General features: G+C 48.6%; 4 protein-coding genes across 6 annotated transcripts in view; 1 reads left to right on the top strand and 3 right to left on the bottom strand.

The window, feature by feature from the left end:
- The window catches only part of tbcd (tubulin folding cofactor D), a 24,092-nt gene extending 19,649 nt beyond the window's left edge, over positions 1–4,443 (bottom strand). Inside the window, exons 1-7 of one of the 2 annotated variants that reach the window (XM_036553187.1) lie at positions 4,380–4,443; positions 3,891–4,266; positions 3,377–3,427; positions 2,689–2,786; positions 1,967–2,068; positions 969–1,115; positions 410–465 (exon numbers count right to left, since the gene is read on the bottom strand). In XM_036553187.1, the coding sequence (XP_036409080.1) occupies positions 410–465; positions 969–1,115; positions 1,967–2,068; positions 2,689–2,786; positions 3,377–3,427; positions 3,891–4,065 (629 nt within the window). In that variant the 5' untranslated portion in view covers positions 4,066–4,266; positions 4,380–4,443. Of the gene's footprint in view, positions 1–409; positions 466–968; positions 1,116–1,966; positions 2,069–2,688; positions 2,787–3,376; positions 3,428–3,890 lie in introns of both variants that reach the window. The other variant, XM_036553186.1, reaches the window with a different exon arrangement.
- A 353-nt stretch (positions 4,444–4,796) lies between these two features.
- On the bottom strand, positions 4,797–9,284 carry LOC118794761 (fructosamine 3 kinase related protein). The gene is made up of 6 exons (XM_036553025.1): positions 9,002–9,284; positions 7,859–8,010; positions 7,500–7,591; positions 7,266–7,348; positions 6,931–7,053; positions 4,797–6,321 (listed from the first exon to the last, which is right to left on the bottom strand). Exons 1-6 carry the CDS (start codon positions 9,140–9,142, stop codon positions 5,983–5,985), a joined length of 930 nt encoding a protein of 309 aa, XP_036408918.1. The 5' UTR covers positions 9,143–9,284; the 3' UTR covers positions 4,797–5,982.
- Positions 9,285–9,660: 376 nt separating this feature from the next.
- Positions 9,661–12,425, top strand: arl16 (ADP-ribosylation factor-like 16). The gene is given in 5 exon segments (XM_036553469.1): positions 9,661–9,871; positions 10,179–10,230; positions 10,656–10,772; positions 11,142–11,257; positions 11,437–12,425. Coding segments are annotated over 5 exon segments (525 nt in total). The 5' UTR covers positions 9,661–9,797; the 3' UTR covers positions 11,603–12,425.
- A 510-nt stretch (positions 12,426–12,935) lies between these two features.
- Positions 12,936–15,000, bottom strand: part of epn3a (epsin 3a) — a 10,289-nt gene continuing 8,224 nt past the window's right edge. For both annotated transcript variants that reach the window (XM_036552955.1, XM_036552956.1), the window contains exons 9-10: positions 14,131–14,361; positions 12,936–13,577 (exon numbers count right to left, since the gene is read on the bottom strand). In XM_036552955.1, the coding sequence (XP_036408848.1) occupies positions 13,264–13,577; positions 14,131–14,361 (545 nt within the window). In that variant the 3' untranslated portion in view covers positions 12,936–13,263. The remainder of the gene's footprint in view (positions 13,578–14,130; positions 14,362–15,000) is intronic.

The raw sequence follows: 15,000 nt of genomic DNA, 5'->3' as shown, positions 1-15,000 counted from the left end.
TTACCAAGTTGGAGAGGGTAAAATGTTCTTCCACTGGTCTTGCCTTGCAGGTAATATTCTAAAGTTTACCAAGCATGGATTCCAATATAAATAAAATTTTCAATGCATTTCAGGAGTTTTAAGAAATTCCATTTGGTTATTTGACCTGAAATACAAGCACACCCTCTACTGGACAACTTGGGTTACACTTATATTTTCAATATCACCCATTTCTAAGAAGCCAGCCCTACACAGAGGCAAGTTAGGTTAAGTACCCTGCCTAAGTTTACCCCAGCCCGCGAATCAAAACAGGCAGATCTGAGGCACAGAACAGTCAACTGCTTTTGACTCACTCTGTCCCTGTAGCGCATTTAAAAACGCTGTTTGAACTGCGTGTTCGTGAGGCTTGGCCGGAAAGTCCCGTACTCACTTTGAGACGAGTATGGAGGCCGCGTCCCGAGCTTTGTCACTGACGGACAGGTACGACTGCAAATCACAGAGAACACAGAGGCTGTCACTCAAACTGTCACCGCCCACACCTCAGGGAAAACCACACCCAAGAGGAGGAGTCTAATAAGAAAATAAAATTCTCTGAACCACTCCCACAAAGGAGTGATCAGTCTAATGTCAAATAAGCATTTTGATCAAATTTCTTATCCTGACATAAATAATATTAAATAGGTTCAGGGCGTACATTCAGATCACACTGCAACTGTAACTTTATTCAACAAATAATGACAACAAACATGGCATCCAGTCTAATCATTACCATGCTTTATGCTTCAGCATCTTATTTTATATCAGACTTCATCACGAGCAAACTGCAGAGACAACTATAATACTTTCATTTTTTCCTTCACTCATAACAATATTAGTGACGGTCAGTGACTGCAAACACATCTTGATTGGATCATAGACTTCAGGCACTGCAGACTTGGAATGAACACTGACATGCTTTCCAAGATGCAGGGCCTTTTTTCCGCCATTACCTTGGCAACAGCGAGGATGCGGTCCATGATGGGCTCTCTGGCTACAGCTGGCTCAGAGGTCAAGTGGCCATCCAGCCGGGAGAGGTCAAAGGGTATGAGGCAGGTCATGGAGAGCCAGAGGAGCAGCATGTAGCGTGTCTCCCAGGTCTGCCAGAGAGATACGGTACAGAAACTGAAATTACCCACAATCTTGCAGGAAAATTAACACTGAGAAATTCTCCATGATTCTGTAGGATATACATCAAGAAAGCTGTACAGAACATCTGTCAAGGAAACTTCACTTCTGTACACGACCAACACATCTAACAGGGAAACAGCACCTCTGTACGGAACCTGGAGAGCACACAGAGAAACTGCACCTCTGTACGGAACCTGGAGAGCACACAGAGAAACTGCACCTCTGTACGGAACCTGGAGAGCACACAGAGAAACTGCACCTCTGTACGGAACCTGGAGAGCACACAGAGAAACTGCACCTCTGTACGGAACCTGGAGAGGACACAGAGAAACTGCACCTCTGTACGGAACCTGGAGAGGACACAGAAAGACTGCACCTCTGTACGGAACCTGGAGAGCACACAGAGACACTGCACCTCTGTACGGAACCTGGAGAGCACACAGAGAAACTGCACCTCTGTACGGAACCTGGAGAGGACACAGAGAAACTGCACCTCTGTACGGAACCTGGAGAGCACACAGAGAAACTGCACCTCTGTACGGAACCTGGAGAGCACACAGAGAAACTGCACCTCTGTACGGAACCTGGAGAGCACACAGAGAAACTGCACCTCTGTACGGAACCTGGAGAGGACACAGAGAAACTGCACCTCTGTACGGAACCTGGAGAGGACACAGAAAGACTGCACCTCTGTACGGAACCTGGAGAGCACACAGAGAAACTGCACCTCTGTACGGAACCTGGAGAGCACACAGAGAAACTGCACCTCTGTACGGAACCTGGAGAGCACACAGAGACAGAGAGGCCTGGTAAGACGCACCTCATGATCCTTGGGGTCCTGGCGGGTCAGCAGGTCCAGAACGGGCTGCACGTCGGACACCTCGTGAGGAAGGAGCTGCATGAAAACCTTGTGACCTCGCACCTGTTCAAGACAAACACCTGGGAGTCACACACACACAGAATGCTGACACACACACACACACACACACACAGAATGCTGACACACACACACACACACACACACACAGAATGCTGACACACACACACACACACACACACAGAATGCTGACATACACACACACACACACACACACACACACACACACACACACAGAATGCTGACACACACACACACACACACACAGAATGCTGACACACACACACACACACACACAGAATGCTGACATACACACACACACACACACACACACACACACACACGCAGAATGCTGACACACACAGACACACACACACACACACACACACAGAATGCTGACACACACACACACACACACACACACAGAATGCTGACACACACACACACACACACACACAGAATGCTGACATACACACACACACACACACACACACACACACGCAGAATGCTGACACACACAGACACACACACACACACACACACACACACACACACACAGAATGCTGACACACACACACACACACACACACAGAATGCTGACACACACACACACACACACACACACGGGCTCTGAGATGATGAAGCACAGGTCAGTTGTGGCTCACCTTTGAGATGACGTAGAGGAACTTAAAGCCCAAATGGACCAGGAGGGGTGGAGACTGTTCACTCCGAATGTGCTCCAGAAGCATGTTCACCATCCACTCTGAGAGAGACACTTACTGATCATACTGCATCACACTGCATACAGAGACGTTATTCTGATCATACTGCATCACACTGCATACAGAGACGTTATTCTGATCATACTGCATCACACTGCATACAGAGACGTTATTCTGATCATACTGCATCAACATTCAAATTAAACCATGACAATATCACACAGGACAGGGGAGGCAGCACACCAGGAACCCAGAAAGAGTGACCCCTGTCTTCGGCCACAACCCTGCCCCGCAGCTCTGGGGCTGTACCTTTCACATCTCCCCTTTTCTGTTCGGTCTTACTGGCGTCTCTCTGAGCGTGGTATCAGTGCGAAGGTGTTATTATATGTGATTCTGATTGGCTGCCCTGTGCCTGTGGGGGTTAACTCCAGGTCACTCAGGGTAACACATACAGGCAGCAGACAGGTGTAAGACAGAGGTGTGTGTTGGTGTGTTTGGGGGCATTAAAATAGACTGTTAACCCTCTCTTCAAAGGCGGTCCCACAACGCAGTTTTCTAACCAAAACTAATTTACTCTCATCAAATTCAGCCTGGGACTGGGTAACTGGGGGAGGGGACGGCGGAGTCTTACCAAGATGGGGGTCCAGGAGATGGGGCTGCTCTTGGTATCTGTCCATTATAACTGAAACAGCCACAAACACTACGTGTCAATGTGTGTTATATTGATCATTTAAATCAGTGGTTCTCAACTCCGGTCCTGGGGACCCACTGCCAACCATGTTTTAGATGCCTCCCTGCTCCAACACACCTGATTCAAATGATCAGCTTGTTATCAAGCAGCTGCAGCAGTTAATACCCAGTTGATCATTTGAATCAGGTGTGCTGGAGCACGGAGGCATCTAGTCAAACTGATCACTCCGTGGCTGCCACCTGGACAGAGAGCTAAAAGCCCAGTATCTGGCTACGTCATGGCAAGGTTTACTGTCATGCGTCACATCAGCCAGTGTGGTTTATGTCATCACACCATCAGTGGTGACCATGACAGGCGAGAGTGCCACACACAGGCGATCTCAAAGGCTAGCGATGCCGTTTGAACTGGCATCTGGCTTCGCTGGCCGGCCAGCTGACACCCAAAGCGCTCTCACCCAGGAACCTCTGCGTCACGGCCTCTCGCGCCTGCAGGTCCTCGTGCGTCTCCGCGAGCCCGGCGATCAGCTCGCGCGTCTCGGCGCCCTCGCTGAACGCCCCGAGCGCGCTGCCCCGCGCGATCACGTCCGCCTCCTCCCCCTCGCGCCCGTCCTCCATTTCGGCCAGAGCCATCGCTCGCTGCGTGCGTGTGGAGGAAGGCTGCGCAGCGATGCGCAGCGATGCGCAGGAGGTTCGCAGTCCCAAACCCGCCCGGTGAGGAGGAACCTGCGTCGCACAGCTGGCCTGCACAGCAGCCTAAACGCAGCCGCGACCCTGCATGGGAGTGCCGGGGCGATGCCTCTTGCCTGGGCGTCTCGGCAGCCAGCAACCGAGCTAGCAAATTATTTCAGAAATAAAACAGAAAAACCAACAAAAACACATCCAGTCAGACTGTCAGCTTGACTGAAAACGAGTATTCTCCGGTTCAAACGAGTGCTCTAATGTACCTGACAGAACAGCAGGCGTTTGCTTCCTCACACCGACTGCGTATATTGTTGTGAAGCTCCCGCGGTCTAACGCTATACGGCATGTACGGAAGCTGCGTAGGTACAAACGGCTCGCTGAACAGTGACTGAGCAAACGCGTTACGTTTATCAGCGTGGAAGGCGTGCGATAAAAAAAACCGTTATCTGGGAAGTCTTTATTTGCTCATTTTCCCATGAATGTAGAAGTCTACTCGTTATAGACCTCTATGTTTGTGTTCGTATATGTTTAATAATGTGTGTGGGTATTGAATATGATATGTATATAAAGCTTACTTATATTCGCAGAACTAACGAATTAAAACATCATTTAAAAAGCAGGTCAGCAGAAAACACACGAAAGCAAGTTAAATCCCAACTGAGTGTTTTTATTATCACGCATTTCACATTAATGTTATTGGTTACATTAATATTTCTACACCCAAAAGCATGTTCTGCATGTTAGCATGTGGAACATGTTAGATATTATTTTGTTTCTTCACCCTCATAGCAAGGAAAACCACACCAAAAACTTGCCTATTCAAAATCATTCAGCTTTTAAACACACCCCCCCCTCCTCCCCCAAAATACATCAAGGTAGGTCTATTGCACAGCAATTTTTAAAGTGAAATTAATATAATCAACTAATGTATTTAATAAAATTTAAGACTCTTGGAAAACCTCTAAGACCTTTCCAAATTTTGCAAGCTTACTCAGTGTGGTTTTAGGAATTACACTGAGCATGTGCCAAGCTAGTTCCAGAATTAGAACCGATTTCCTTATTTAGAATCCATTGTTAAAACGTGGTGGAAAAAAATGGAATGTTACCTTATGATAATCTATTCATGCAAGGCTTTATACTTCCATAAAAATAATCCATCCCCATCCACACTGACCAAGTTTTGCCAAAGACTGTGGCTGGAGAAGATTTCTTGTTTTCTCTCTACTTCTTACATCACTCTGCACTTGAACTGGGCCATTTCTTCAGCCCGGGAGTGAGTGGCAGGTCTCACTGTACCACCTATACTGTACTACAGCACTGATGTAGCAACACGTGCTTCACCCCACATAATGGAACAGAACACAAAAACAATGGCAGCTAAGCTAAGATAAGCTAAGCTCAACTAAACTAAGCTCCCCTTTTGATAAAATAACCTGGTGAAGCCAGAGAGGATTTGCCATCAGTGTGGAGCACTGGTTAGGGTAGTGGATTTGTGGATGCAGGTGGCAAGCTGGAGTCCTTAAACCCTTAACCCATCCAGCAAATTACAGAAACGGCATCAACCCAAATCCAACAATGTTAGCAAGTAATGTCTAAAATGTATGATATTAATAACTAAAATGCCTGCACCATGCACTATCTCTGTTTCCCACCTAGGATTCATCTCTGGAATATTTTATTTATATTATTATGTTTTCTCATGAGAAATTAGTGCTGGAACAGGGCCTGTCAGTCATGTTTTTCTTTTTTTAAGCAATGTATGATGGAAAAAAGTGCAACAACGCGCAAATCCAATTTATCTGTCCCTCCTGTGCTTCATGCAGAGAGATGGGCAGCTGTGTGGGGTCCTTCAGGCAGAGACGCGGTCTACTTGATGAGGTCCTTCATGATACGCAGCGAGGAGCCCCTGTAGCTGCTGCCGAAGTGGTTCCAATGGTTCAAGTAGTGGAAGAGCTGGTAGAGTTGCTTCCTTTTCTCGAACCCTGGCGCCTTGGGCATCTTTTTGTGGTAGGAGGAGTAGAAGGAGCTGCCGAATCCGCCGAACATCCCAGCGATCCCCAGCTCGAACTCCGCGTGGCCGTAAAAGGAGGCAGGGTCGAAGATGACGGGGCCGTCCGAGCACTCGGCGACATTGCCCCCCCACAGGTCTCCATGCAGCAGGGCCGGGAACACCTGCACCTCCTCAAACAGCTGAGGGATCTTCAGCTGAGGAGAGAGGGGCCAGGAAGGTGCATGTCCAATGGCACGTGAGCATACAGAGGTCAAGCTATGTTGACTAACTACAAATCATTAATTTTATTAATATGATTTTCCTTCATTACAAGGTTGATTCTCAAAATGTGTGTTTAATTGAAAGACTAAGACATCCCAATACTGATACAAGCAAGACAAGGGCAGTCCAAGCTGCTGCAAATTGCCTAAAAATCCAAATGAACAAATATAAACTATGAACTTTTACTGGAATGAATACAATCTGATGTAAAAATAGACAACACTTTCATTTCAGATCTTAAAGGTCAAAACAGAGCTGCCTAGATCAAAGGATCAGGAACTACTTCATAATATACACATTTTCATAATATTTATCAGACAGCAATGTAACATAGTGGTTACATTGCTGTCTGATCTTACATTGTTGTCCATGGGGGCTTATCTTTACTTAACCTACAATTGCTTCAGTAAATATCCATCTTATAAATGGATAACATTGTAACCTGTAATTGATGTAAGTTTCTCTGGATAAGAACATCTGCTAAATGCCAATAATGTAATTTAATATGCATTTCTGTATATACCTATAATTCTGCGGGTTACCTGGAGCTGGGCCCAGAGCTGCCCCACCTCCCTGTCTCCGTACGATTGCTCCACTAACCCCAGCTGGTGCTGCAGCCTCTGCTGGGAGAAGAACGTCACCCAGTCGCTCTGCCAGTCATTCACCTGAGGAGACAGGGCGCGGGACGCACACAGGTGAGAGGGAAAACACAGGTGAGACAGGAAAAGCACAGGTGAGACGGAACAGGCAGGTGAGAGGGAAAACACAGGTGAGACAGGAAAAGCACAGCTAACCCAGGAGATGTGAATACAAACAAGAAATCTATATGACAGGATGTCCCTGTGTTAGATACCCTGCTGGGTGCGCGTCCCCTCACCTGGGGCAGGTACCCACAGCAGGTGACGGTGTGGAACCCAAACTTTTCAATGGCAGGCGTGTCAAACTGTCCTGCTCCTTTCCCTGCAGACAGACACACAGACAGACAGGAGAGGAAATAAAAGAAAAAAGTACATTTGACTTCAAAACTCAGATATAATCAAATATAAGGAGGGTTTTTAGCATAGGCACGAACTGGTACAGTCACTGTCATTGCTAATCGTGATTTTTTTACCGACTGTTTTCTGCTCCCTGTCCTGCCTCTCTTTCTGTCTCTGATTGTGGAGGTGGAGGTCAGCCAACTGGTCCCCCAGCTGAGCAGCATACCTGAAACAACCAACAACCGAATATACTGACACCACACATTCACTGTCTATATGGACAAAGTCTGGGGTCCTCCTACCGTTTGGCCTGTCCCACAAGGCGCTTTTGTAATGGTTATCATGCAGATGGAGTACAGCACATAAACATCAACATTCTGGAATACTGAAACTCTGCTCTACTTTGGTCTGAAAAAAACAATAATGAATCAAGCTGGTTATGTTCAAGTAATAAGCAGCACACACGCACTCGCACGCTCGCACGGCAGCGTACTTGCTCAGGCTCCTCATGTCCACGTGCTCCATGACGAACACAGCGCCCCCTGTCTCAAGATCAATCACCTTCACTGGCCTTGGCACCTTCACAGTGCCCGTCTTCAAGATGGCCTCCAAGCTGGCCGCCTCCCCATCAAACATCAGCCGGGCCTTCCATTCAGACAAAGGACAATGCATGATGCATATTACATTACTGTTAGTTAGCAGATGCTCTTATCCAGAGCGACTTCCATAAGTTACATTTATTCGTTGGATGTTGGAGGCAACAGGTTAAATACCTTGCCCAGTGGTACAGCAGCAGTGCCCCAGTAGGGAATCGAACCAGCAACCTTTGGGTTACAAGCCCTACTCCTTATCGCTACACCACACTGCAGCCTTACATAAAATATGTTTTCGTTTTACCCAGATAAATATGTTAAAAGCCTTTTAAGAACACAAAAATGTGGAATAAAGAAAAGTCCATATTGTCTATCGCAGCTTGTCATTTTGCCTAAATCCGAAAAAGCATCAATACATTTTATTTTCCGTTTGTGTAGCTTTTAATGCATTAAAATATTAATTTGAAAATGTTTTGGAACTGGCATACTGTTGAGGGTGCTCATAATGGGAAAAAAACAAGTGTAACTGTATAGCCCCTGTCAGTTAGCTACCTCTTTATGGTGTTGCAAAACACATATAACATAGAACATAGAAAAATACGTCACACTCCGCAGCCGTGACGTGAGACTTAATGTACTGTGTGTTACAGTACACCGGAGAGGATGTGAGCACCCAAATTTGGATTTTTTCGGTGTTGTGACGGTCGTCTCTGGCAATCAGAAAGTACGGGGTCAGATCCCGGGATTCTGCTCTGCACTAACAACGCAGCTAATTTCGCTAAAACATGACGCATGCTAGCCTGGCCGTTTCGAGAAGCACCTCAGCGCCTGCCGAGATCCCCGCAGTAACAGCTTAAGTTATTTATTGGATGTTAAATTTCTGGACAACAGTATGGTGAACTGCAGGCCAGCTACAATTTACGTTAAGAAATGTCACACTGCGGCTAGCTAGCTAATGACGCTTGCGATGCAATGCCCCCTGGGCCGAAAGCAATTAGCTCGCTCAAAGATCAGCAGTGCATGAAGCTAAAAACGCGAATAACCTGGCTCTTGTGGTTTATTTTCACAAACACACGCCCGCTGTCCGTGTCGTAGCTCTGCCCCTCGCTGATACACCCCCCGCCTGCGTGGCCGGTGGCTTTCAGCTTTGATGTCCCCAGCTCTTTTTTCAGCAGGGCTTCCATGTCCGTTGCCTCGGCGCGATATTGCAGCGGCAGCTGTCAACGTCGGAATGCGATGAGCTTGTGATCATGAACTGCACAAATGCTGCTGAACTGGCGGTTTAAAAAGGCAAGCTCGCTTGGCGACAGATCTACTGGAAAGTTGCTTATGAAGCGTCACGTTGTATTTTTGTTCCGGGTTGAATTTTCTGATACCGCCCCTCAAATGAAAAATGACCAATAATAGTCCAGGTTATTATGATTGACTGAAAATGAACCAATCAGAGTCAAGATAATATTGCTGTCATACAGTTCGCTGACCCACCTGCGTCGCCATGGCGGCGGATGAAGCTCGGTGTAACTTGGCAGCCACGCTAGCTAACGTTAGCTAACTGGAAAGAATTATGTAAACCCAAGTAGCTAGACAACTACCTTTTCAACAAAATTGTTACCATTTCAGCTAAGCTCGATGCTTGTCTGTTTTGAATTTACAGACATACAATTGGCTCGCTAAGTAGTGTAGGTAGCCCAGGTGGGTGTTGTCCTACTTGTAGCCAGAGAGCTAACGGTTCAGTTGATAAAAAAAATCGGTGGATGAAGTCATATTGAATATATATTTCCAGAGAAATATATTCAGTGGACACATATCCAATACATATAGTCATAAATTTCCTTAGAAATGTGCTTGCTGCTTGGAGCCACCGGCGTTGGAAAGACTCTGCTGTTGAAACGGCTGCAGAATATCCTTTAACAGTGTGCGCCAGCCAAAGACGTAGTACTGTAGTGGTCCTGTTGTACTGTGGTACTGGTGTTGTCCTTTTTCCAGTTTTGGTGACAACATCCACTAATTCAGAAATTTCCATCGTATGTTTTAGATTTATAATTGCTTTCATTTGGAACGCTACTTTATTTACGGACTCAAAACCAATAACGTATTATTGCAACATGATGCACGATTTCGGCATCGTGTCGCGACCTTCGTCGTTCTGTCGGATCTATTGAGTCGTGTCGTGTCTGTGTCGGGTGATTATCGTCTTTAACAGCCTGAATCACAGGTCAGTTTGCGGTATGGAGCCACCGATTTGGGGGAACCCCCCGCGACGCTGCCCACTGTGAGTCGCAGTAGCTGGTCAGCGTTGCCTCAGAGTGGCGGCTTGGGTTTGGAAACCAAACTAATGCATTCACAGACACCCTATCTGTTATTGTAGTCAGTGGAGATGAATTGTTCTTTAAGTAGATATAGAGGTCACTTTACTGTGACAGCACACAAGGAAAACATATTAGGATGAATTCTGAATTTGTATCAGTCCTCACGATGAACACAGTAATACCTCATTCTCTTCACATTTGCTAACACACAAGCCTTTATCCTGATATATATATATACATGATATTTTTCTATATTATACCTGATGTTTCACACACGGTGTGTAAATATACACCAGTTTTGGTAAAGTACCCTGCACAGGGGTACGACAGCGGCGTCCCGCCTGGAATTTTCTGCTGTTGTACGATGCCCCGTCCTCTCGGCCCCCAGGTGGGTACCAACCTGACGGACCTGAACCTGAGGAAGAGAAAGGTGACAGTGAGGGAGCTGGGGGGCTGCATGGGCCCCATCTGGCCCAGTTACTACAGCGACTGCTCCTCCGTCATAGTGAGTACTGCGAGGGGGGGGGGGGGGGGGGGGAGTAGTATGAAAGATATTTAAACCCTTAATTTGCACAATGAACCACTGACCCAAGGTCAGCCTGGGTGGTATAAAACGGTAATTGCTTATGGAAACTGTGCCACAAACCACAGACACCCTGGGGTGACTTACATAGGTCCCGTTGTTGCATGTTATGCATTTCTACAGGTGTAAAGGCAGCTCAGATCAGGTGCCCTGCGCAGGGGTAGAACGGAAGGGCCCTCTCCTGTATTTGAACCCGTAGCTCGTGCCCTTAGCTGCTGTGCCATGCTGTGGCCCTGTGGCAGGGCTGGTGAAGCAGCAGACAGTGACTGACCGTGGTTCCTCCCTCTGCAGTTCATGGTGGATTCAGCCAACGTCCATCAGGTGGCGTCCTCCTGCATCCATCTGCTGTCTGTGCTCTCTGCTGAGCCGCTCCGCAATGCCTCCATCCTCCTGCTCTTCAACAAAACGTGAGCCACGCCCCAGACCCCAACCACCTTGCATCATATGTCAGCCTCCGGCACCTGCCATGTGGTTTGAGTGATATTGTAGACTGTAGTGGTGAGGCTGGGATGAGTGGTGTTTGCTGTGAAAGGGTGGGACTGGGGTGGAAATGCCGAACCTGCAAAACTCTCTGTGTCGTCCCCAGGGACTTACCCTGCCCCATGACCCTTGTGGAGATGAAGTCACTCTTCAGGATGGATGACATCATAGCCTCTGCCTCACAACCAATCACAATGCTGGAGCTGAGTGCACACTCTGGGCAGGGTCTTGTGGAAGTTCTGCGCTGGCTGGACTCCAACGCGAAGGAGTGACATCAGCCCGTGACAAGCTGCCTCATTCTGCAGCTCTCTGTGATGTCACTGCTGAATTCAGGAGTCCTGCGGCCACCCTTGTTCTGCAGCTCTCTGTGATGTCACTGCTGAATTCAGGAGTCCTGCGGCCACCCTCGTTCTGCAGCTCTCTGTGATGTCACTGCTGAATTCAGGAGTCCTCCGGCCACCCTCGTTCTGCAGCTCTCTGTGATGTCACTGCTGAATTCAGCAGTCCTGCGGCCACCCTCGTTCTGCAGCTCTCTGTGATGTCACTGCTGAATTCAGCAGTCCTGCGGCCACCCTCGTTCTGCAGCTCTCTGTGATGTCACTGCTGAATTCAGGAGTCCTGCGGCCACCCTCGTTCTGCAGCTTTCTGTGATGTCACTGCTGAATTCAGGAGTCCTGCGGCCACCCTCGTTCTGCAGCTCTCTGTGATGTCACTGCTGAATTCAGGAGTCCTGCGGCCACCCTCGTTCTGCAGCTCTCTGTGATGTCACTGCTGAATTCAGGAGTCCAGAGCCAGCCTCCTGCAGCTCTCTGTGATGTCACTGCTGAATTCAGGAGTCCAGAGCCAGCCTCCTGCAGCTCTCTGTGATGTCACTGCTGAATTCAGGAGTCCAGAGCCAGCCTCCTGCAGCTCTCTGTGATGTCACCCTGGGCTGCCAGAGTCTGAGTGGGTCTGCTGCAGCTGCCATGACTTCCCCACGAGCAGCATACTCTACTGTTCCAGCAGAGGAACATGGAACTGTGGTAAAACGACTGGCCAGCAGGGGGCAAGCATGGATAACGTTTAGGCAACACAATGAGGTAAAACTGATATAGTACACACATCCTTTCAAATAAAAGAATAAACCTTGCAGTCACTGGTTTTCCTCTGGTAGGATATACATGCCCACATGCATTTAGTTTGTGTTGAGTCTTTTGCATGGTACCCAAAATGCTTTTCAACACTCAGTGATGGGAAAAACACATGGAATATAAAGCAATAGAGTATAAATGCATGATTTATTGGTTGAATATTCTTACATTTATGTATTTATATTTGGGGAGTAGTCAGTGTTTGACAGGCAAAAGACTCTTGACATTCTTGTACGTTGTTGCTCTCATCACGCTGGTTTCAGCAGTAGCTGTAGTCCATAAACATCAGTGTTCTGTTTTTGTCTGCATCCGCCATCACATTAGAAGCTGCATCTCGGTCTCCTGTCTGTGAGCTCCACCGCGCCGCTGATCTCACCGGCTCCCAACCCAAACCTGCAGCTTGCACTTACGTATTGATGGAATGAAAAATGAACAGGCGTGTGTGTTTGAGTGTGTACGTGTGTGTGTGTGTGTGTGTGTGTGTGTTGTTACCTGTGAGGCACACACTCTCTCTCACACACACACACACACATACAGTACGCTATTAGCAGCAGCAGGCTTCACAGCTGTAGGTGAGCAGTACAGAGCACAGTGGTTTCAGAGCGTGTGACTCCCCTGAGCCTGGTGCAGTGCTGAGCCATACCTGCAGATATTAAACCACAGTTTTAAAAATGTTCAGTTGCAGTTCGGGACGGGCGGGGCGGCGCGGGTCCAGCTTGTGGCCGGCCCTGACGTCTGCGGAGGCCGTGACCCCGCTGCGCGTTCCAGCTCGAGTTTGGGTCTCTTCCAGGCTCGTGCAGGACTCACAAAAAGGGGTTCTGATTCTGCTGGTCACCCAGGTGTCCAGGGAGGGGCGCTGAGGAGAGGGGTAGCAGGGGCTGGGGCAGGTTTGGGGGCATGTCCAGCAGCCCCTGGGAGGTGGGGTAAGGGGGGGGCTGGGTATAGGAGGTGGGCAGGACAGCGGGCTGGTGGCTCAGGGGCAGGGGGAGGGAGGCGGAGCTGGGGATGGGAGAGGCGGAGCCAGGCACGGGAGAGGTGGAGCTTGGTCGCATCTGGTTTAGGGTGAGACGAGGCTGATCACTCTGGAAGGGGTTGGTGGGAGAGGGAGCACTCAGTCCTGGTGGAAGAAAGAAAGATGAGGGCAAGTAGAACAAGAGGAAGCGTGACAAGAGGAGAGGGGAAAAAGGGAGGAGAAAGTAAAGACGTGTCAAACACGATTTAGGCAGGTTGCACAATCCGTGAGCTGCAGGTGGTTTCAGCTGGGCCAGCTCCAGTTTAGACTTTTTGTCTTTATTCTCCTCTGAGAGAGAAGTGTTCTGTTTATTTGTGTTTGCACAAATGCTAATGCACATATTTCTTCAGCTTTTGTGGGAAAAAGCAGGCATCTCAAAAACTGGACCAGCTTAAACGTCTGGTGCAAGTGTGGGACCTCTAACCAGACATAGGCCGGTTCATGTTCCAAGCGGGACACAGCTGTAGTCTGTGCAAGGCCCTGAATGTGAGTTCTTCCAGCGGCAGAAATGCAGAATGTGTAAAAGGTGAGGAAGTACAGTGTGGACAAAGTGATAATGCCAGCAATGGCCACTGGTCCCTGTTTATACTGTGCCAACAGCTAACAAACAGCACTTACAGAACGAGACCAAGCAGTGCTGGATCAGGGCTGGACTCACCTGACAGGAAGGGGTTATTGGTTTTAGGTTGGGGGTTTGGGGGTATCAGGGTGTCCAGGTTGACCAGCGAGGCAGCGGTGGGGTCCAGGAAGGACTCGGGGGTCCTGCAGGTTCGAGGGCCGGGGTCATGCAGGGATTCCTTTAGACGGGACAGGTCAAAGGGTTCCGGGCTGTCCTCGTCACGCCCGTTCACCTGCCCCTCCATCACCGGCTCCCCAAACAGATCCCCATCTGTGGAGAGGGGGAGAGGTGGAGACTGAGCGCACAGTATCTCCCAGAATTCCTCACTCATCTTCTAAAAATCCACACAGACTCCACAGAGGAAAATTAAACATACTAACAAGGGAAAGGCAAAGAAGGGCATGAAGAGATGAAGAGAGAGAGAGAGAGAGAGGGAGAGAGAGAGAGAGAGAGAGAGAGAGAGAGAGAGGGAGAGAGAGGGAGAGAGAGGGAGAGAGTGAGAGAGAGAGGGAGAGACAGTGAGAGAGAGAGACAGAGAGAGACAGAGAGAGAGAGGGAGAGGGAAAGAGAGTGAGAGAGGGAGAGAGAGAGAGAGAGATGGAAAAGGATGGAGAAGGAGAGGGATGAGGGAGAGAGAGGGAGAGAGAGAGGGAGGGAGAGGGATGAGGGAGAGAGGGAGGGAGAGAGAGAGAGAGAGATGGAAAAGGATGGAGAAGGAGAGGGATGAGGGATGGAGAGGGAGAGAGAGAGACAGTGATAAAGTGTGTGAGCACAGGGTAAGACAGGAAAAAGAGAGGGAGAGAGATGAGGGGAGAAGGAGAGGGCTGAGGAGAGAGAGACAGATAAAAGGATCTGGGGAGAGTAGAGAAGGAGGGAGGGAGAGAGTTATGAGGCGGATACAGAGAGTGT

This window comes from Megalops cyprinoides, chromosome 19, assembly GCF_013368585.1.
Source record: "Megalops cyprinoides isolate fMegCyp1 chromosome 19, fMegCyp1.pri, whole genome shotgun sequence".
NCBI classification, from domain to species: Eukaryota; Metazoa; Chordata; class Actinopteri; order Elopiformes; family Megalopidae; genus Megalops; species Megalops cyprinoides.
Note: the sequence above shows the minus strand (reverse complement) of the source record. Positions and strands in the feature narration are given on the sequence as shown.

Excerpts from the sequence above, each read along its gene's own strand:
- LOC118794761 (XM_036553025.1), bottom strand. The coding sequence starts at position 9,142 with ATGGAAGCCCTGCTGAAAAAAGAGCTGGGGACATCAAAGCTGAAAGCC. Across the intron at positions 7,592-7,858 it reads GACATGAGGAGCCTGAGCAA|GTATGCTGCTCAGCTGGGGG; the intron begins GTACGCTGCCGT and ends TGGTTGTTTCAG. Across the intron at positions 7,349-7,499 it reads CAGGGAGCAGAAAACAGTCG|GGAAAGGAGCAGGACAGTTT; the intron begins GTAAAAAAATCA and ends GTCTGTCTGCAG.